At 46.5% G+C, this 6,119-nt stretch overlaps 1 protein-coding gene across 2 annotated transcripts in view; it reads right to left on the minus strand.

The window, feature by feature from the left end:
- Nucleotides 1-5,404, minus strand: part of ATOSA (atos homolog A) — a 47,385-nt gene extending 41,981 nt beyond the window's left edge. For both annotated transcript variants that reach the window (XM_064456435.1, XM_064456434.1), the window contains exon 1: nucleotides 4,951-5,404. In XM_064456435.1, the coding sequence (XP_064312505.1) occupies nucleotides 4,951-4,966 (16 nt within the window). In that variant the 5' untranslated portion in view covers nucleotides 4,967-5,404. The remainder of the gene's footprint in view (nucleotides 1-4,950) is intronic.
- Nucleotides 5,405-6,119: the final 715 nt, after the last annotated feature.

The raw sequence follows: 6,119 nt of genomic DNA on the forward strand, positions 1-6,119 counted from the left end.
AAAAGAGCATTATATTCCCCTTTCTTGGGTGCAACGACAGAGTTGTATGAAAGAATCTAGACTCTACCCTCAATTAAAAAAAAAAAAGCCTTATACTCCTGTTAACACACAGTATATAGATGTAATGGATGAGTGATCAGGACAAATCTGCTGTCCCCAAAGATTAGGGCTAGACGGCTTCATGCCTTATAAATGGAATCTGAATGTAATGTCCTGATCACCTGTCAGTTTTTATCCTGAACAGTTTTAGTTTTTTTCTTTTAAAGAATAAGGTGGCTTTATTTGAAAGTCATCCACACAGGAAAAGCAGACACCCCTCCCACTGTTTTCCTGCCCATCAGAGCTAGTCTCCCTTGCCACACGCACCTTCTCGCACGTGCCCCTGCACAGTGGAGCGTGTTTGCCAGCACGGCTTCCTCCCAGGCCAGGGAGCAGCGTCACCTCCAGCTCATTATCACCCAACCAGCACTTACCTGTGGCAACCAAGCCCGAAGCATTGCCCAAACACTTTTGGAGTGACAGGTCCACTGAGCAGGAAGCACCTCATTTCCAGTTTATTACTTTGTTTACTGGCTACATCGTTCTACCATGGAAAAGTTTAAGTGCTTCGTGACATTTCACTGAGAAGATATTATAAAATTAAAGTGTCTCTATCACAGTGCAATATAGGACACTAAAATACCACTCATCCTTTTTCAAGATATTTTCACTTCCTGATCTGCATACTTTGTAGCACATCATCTTTGCTAAGAAGTTTTCCACAAAATCTTTCACTAAATTAATATAGTGCATAAAACTAAGTCTTGTTTATAAGAACAAGGACCTTACACAGATCTCCTAACTTAAAAACTAACGCCACAACTCCTAAATACACTGCTTCAGCTCACTTCCCTCCAATCCCATGCCTCCTCATCCTTCCTCATAAGAATTTGAAGAAAAGGATTCAATCAACTGTTCATCTTTATTAATGTGTCCTCCAGCTTTCCTCACAGCTATATCCAGAAATCCTTCAGCTATATTTCCAACAGGAGGTATTAAACAGACTTTTGTTGAACCCAAAGAGTTAGCTCTCTCCATACCAAACCACCAAATAAGGTAGAAGAAAGTCTCTTAACCCAGTTACTACAAACAGACTCAGAGGCACATATCTGAGTTTGACTTGAAAGAAAGGAGGAGGAGAGAAAAAGCAATCTTCAGACTGATTGTTCCTCTCTTGTAGACAGAAAGCCATTTCTTCAAAGTAGGATAATCTCAAAGAGGGAACTAATGCTTTAGAAAGTAAGAGACAACTGCTTTTTGCTTAATTTCTAAGTGAAAACAGAATAGTCTCTACACACAGAACACACAGCAGAGAAATAAAGAAAGCAAGGTAATAAAGTAAGAAAAAGCTAGAATGAGGTGATGAAAAAAGCCAGCATGCATTTAGTGACAAACAAGCCTGTCTTCATCCTTTAACTGATCATTCATGCAGTGAGGGGGAGGGAGGAGGAAGGAGCAGTAACTGAGCTATTTAGACTATAGTAAGACTTTTGATGTCTTATAACATTCCCACAGTAAAATATGACGATACTGTAGATTCATTGAAACCACAAGATTTTTTCCAGTTGTGCACTGAGTGTACTCTAAGAGCACATAACAAGCTTTCCGAGTTTGGCAGTAAGCTATCACCCTGACATTATGCAATGTTTTCATTAACTCCGATGGTGAAACACTGTGTTTATACAGTTTATGAACGAAGCTGAACTGGAAGAGTTTGCAAGCGCTCTGCTACGAAGTCTAGCTGTCTTCCAAACTCAGTAAACTGGTGAAGTGATCAGAAGTCATTAGAACAAAGTTCAATAGAAGCAAGAGCAAAGCTCTGTACTTGAGAAAGGAAACATCAGTCCAAACATGCAGCATGAAGCAGCTGACTAGGCAGTTGTACTGCAGAAACTAAATCGTGATGATATCACGGATCAAAGCTAGGTAAGCTGATACTGCAGAGAGAGAAAAAAAAACCAAACTCAAATATTACTCCAAAAACATTGCATGTAAGAAAGGGAGATAAATCATTCTTCTAACTGGCACTGGCAAAGCCTCAGCTGAAGCAACGAGACCACTGTATTTTAAGATGCTTCAACACTTCGCTTTAAGAATGGCAGCGTGGGAAAGGCAAAGCCAAGCAGCAGCCAACAGTATTTTAGTTACTGCATTCTCTAGGCCCGGTATAGACGTAGTTATGTGAATGTGCTTAGAGCAACCTCTGCCCTTCCAAACTGACCCCCCATCTAATGGGTAAGTCCTGAGTGATGCTCATGAGACATGCCCTGCGAGTGCCCTGTGCGATGCTCATGAGACATGCCCTGCGAGTGCCCTGTGCCTTTTCATGGCAAAGGAGTAAACCCACATTTTTACCTGCACTCCGAAACCCATCTTGCTCACTTGCAATGCTGCTCCATGGATTTGCTGTGCAATGCTCCACGTTCCATCTCCTCCATACTGCTCTCATATATTGGGTGTTTATATAATAAGAAAAGTTTGAAAACTACAGATAAAGGGAAGCTAGTACTTTAGGCCAAATTTCCCTTTTTTCTTCATTTTTGCTCATCCCCCTCACCTCCTTACATTAAAATATTCTATATCATCTCCCACTGTTTAAAAAGCGATTGCACATTTAGATCTCCCCTTTTTTCTGCAGCACCCATTTTTGCTGGTGATAACAAGAATCTTATTGGTAGTATGACAGAGGCTAAACCATACCTTCTCCCAACATACCCTGGGCATTGCAGTCTTATTAAGTATAGTTTTAAGCTTAATTCTAACTGCAAGAACTGTATCTCTCCAAAAGGATTCTGATGTATTTGCAAGAATGAAAAAAATCCCAAAACATTTAAGTCTTTTAAAGTCTGTTTCTTTACATTTTGCTTGGTGTATGGATTTGCAGTGTCCCCAGGATTTTGAGGGTCTATAGTAATGTGAAGACTGTGGCAAGCTGAGTGGTCTGCTTCTCCCCTGTTCTTTGCTATTAATTTGCAATGACTGGAAGCAGGTGACTGCACACTTCACTGCTTGTACCCTGTGGTGCAGCAGAAAGCAGCACATGTAAACATTTGCATGATTCGTACCTCTTGAGAGACTCTGTGGGCTGCATGTGGCATTTAGGCAGCACTTTCACAACCCCCTTTGTGCATGGCATTGCTCTATTACATTAGCACACAGTTAAGCTAGAGGTATTTACTAAAATGGCTGGAGATACTCTCCAATGTTTGGCAAGATCCATGACTTACTTCAAGATTCTTGTTAATTATCTTAAAAGAATTTCAATACATTGTTGAAGAGTTTCTCCCAGCATGTGACAGGCATTTTGCAACTGATAGGAATCTCAATTTATTAACTGTCAGCTTAAGAAAAAAAAAAAAAAACAACCACAAACACAACCATCCAACAACCTAAAGACTTGCTTTCTTTAATCTTTACAACAGATTGGTTAAAAAAAGGCATCTGATCACTTATCATACAACAACTAAAAATGTTTCCAACATTCAACTTTTTCTACCTAAAAATTAAAGAAAGCAATAGGCAAAGGTCATATAGAGGTTTTGAACTGCTATACCAGAAAATCTTAAAGTTGTAAATATTGTCTTGCTATTTTGAAATTTTATTTCACCTTGACAGTAAATAGTCTTCAAACTTTAGGGTCTGCTATTAAAGAGATTCTAAAAAGAACCTGCCTCACTGCAATCAATCAGGTGAAGGTTTAAGTGATTAAGAAATAAGGAGGAAAGCAAAGAGAAAAGCCCATTTCAAATCCCTGGACTTAAACCCCATTAATTTATGCATATGTTTACAATCATTCCTGTACTATCATCACACCATATAATCCTTACAGTATATACATACAAGAAATGGTAATTTATGTGGTGTTGCTATTAGCAAACATGTCATTAACAAAACTAAGATGTGTATGTCATGTAAGTGTTAGTATTTAATACACAGATATCTAAGCTATAGTAAAGTGTTTCTCAAAACACCGAAGTGATTATAACTCAAAAAGATTGTGTTTTTAAAACTGAAAGCAACCGGGTAAACAACAGAATCACGAAAACTTTAACAAACCCAAACATCTAAGTAAGGTTGGTGGGTTTTTTTCTAATTAACACTCAAAATTCTACAATGAGCACACTCATAAGATTTGTTTTAAAAAATAATCTTCCTTTAACTACCAGGAACCAATAGCCACTGCTCATGTGGATGAAAATATAAGTCATGACATATTTTCAACTCTAGGGGCATTAGCAGCTGTTGCTATACTGCAAAAGAGCTGAAGTGTTATAAACATATACACAGACGGTCGACTTTATTTTTCTGTAAAACCAGATGTCAGTAATCCAGATAAGAGAGTAACCAAACGATTATGAAAAATTAATATTTCGGCATGCTTGTAATGATACATCTCCTTTATAACTGGAACCAAACCCACTGTCGGGTTATAAAACAACACAGATGGAAGTTACGGTTATTTTCAGGGTGGTTTTCGGCTATATTTTGACGCTTTTGTGCATCTGCTAACGCCAGCAGATGCCTGTCGATGCCCGATTTGCCTTTGGCCGACTCTTGCCTCAGCACTGCAGTTCCGTGCTAACAAGCCGGCTGCATTTGACACACAAACTGCAGCATTCCCAGAGCAAAAGCAGTTTGCCACGGTGCTTGCCTCCCTTTCGTCCACTCAAGACAATGGGAAGCCGAAGGGCAGGCAGGACACGGGGCCGTTAATCGCCTTCGGAGGGGACCTTCACAGTATCACCAGCATTTCCCCAGTTGAACCCGAGTACCTGGATTCTCTCCCATCCCCCAAAATGTCAGGGAAGGGAATACGGAAACAGAGCGATAACACCGAAACGAAACACCAGACTACCTCTAATCCCAGGCGCAAAACGTAACACAATAGAAACATCTTGATAAAACGTTTACCTCGTTCCGGCTTCATTTTCTCTGTTTCCTCTGAGAGGTCTGAGAGGAGCCGAAGCGCTCTGCTGCTCTCCCCAGGACGACTGGCCGTCGCTGCCTCCAACGAGCGGTATTATTTCTCGCGTGTAAAAAACACGGCGCGGGCGGCCGGCCCGGCCCGACCCGCGGCAGGGAGGCAGGCAGGGAGGGAGGCGGGCTGGCGGCGGCGGCCCGGGGAGCCTGAGCGCCGGCGGCCTCTCCCCGCGCCCGGCCAGGGTGTCCTTCCGTGACACGGCGCCGAGCGGGGCTATTTATAACCTGCCGGGGGAAAAAAAATCCCACAACAACAGACCTCGGCTCACCCCCGGCCGCGCCGGCTCTGAGTCACCGCGGCCCCGGGCGACGGCAGCCCCGGCCGCAGTCCCCTCCCTCCCGCCAGCCCCCGAGGAGGGCGGCGAGCACCCCCTCCCCTGACCCGCCGGGCCCCCAGCCTGCGCCCCCGCCCCGTCACCGCCCGGCGGCTGGCGGCGCGGGGCTGCCCGGCACCTTCATCCCCCGCCCCGCCGGGCCGTGGTCCCCGCGCCGCGCTTCGCCGCGCCCCCCTCAGACAATCCGCGCCTCCCGTCGCCGCGGAGCACTGCTCTCCATAGCTCTGCCTCCTGCCCTTCCTCCTCCTCGCCGCTGACTAACTCCCCGCCTCTCCGCCGGGCACTCCCTGCCTCCCGCCGAGCGGGGCACACACATCACAGCCCGGCGGCGGCGGGCATGGTAGCTCGGCTCGGCCGCGGGGGACCCGCCGTGCTCGGCCGGACGCCAACACGGGGCTAGCGCAGCAGCACCCTGCCCGAACCGCGGGGCAGGGTTCGGCTCGGCTCCACCCCCGCCTCGCGCCGCGCTCATCCCGCCCCCGGGCCGGGCCGGGCCGGGTCCCGCCGCCCCGCCCCGCCCCGCCGCGCGCCTCGCCCACCTCACGTGACGCACGGCGGCCAATCCCGTGCCCTCACTTCCTGCCTAGCTGCCCTAGACTCGGTTGTTATGGCAGCAGCGCGGCGGCCTAGCCTCGGCCTGCCGGCTGTGGCCGGCTCAGCCTATCCGGGCGGCGGGGAGCGCGGCCGCCCCGCTGCTCTCCATCGGTTTACCCACACGGCACCCTTCCCCCGCCCCGCCACACCCAAGTGTTTTAGCGGGCAGGT

This window comes from Phalacrocorax carbo, chromosome 7, assembly GCF_963921805.1.
Source record: "Phalacrocorax carbo chromosome 7, bPhaCar2.1, whole genome shotgun sequence".
Taxonomy (NCBI): Eukaryota; Metazoa; Chordata; class Aves; order Suliformes; family Phalacrocoracidae; genus Phalacrocorax; species Phalacrocorax carbo.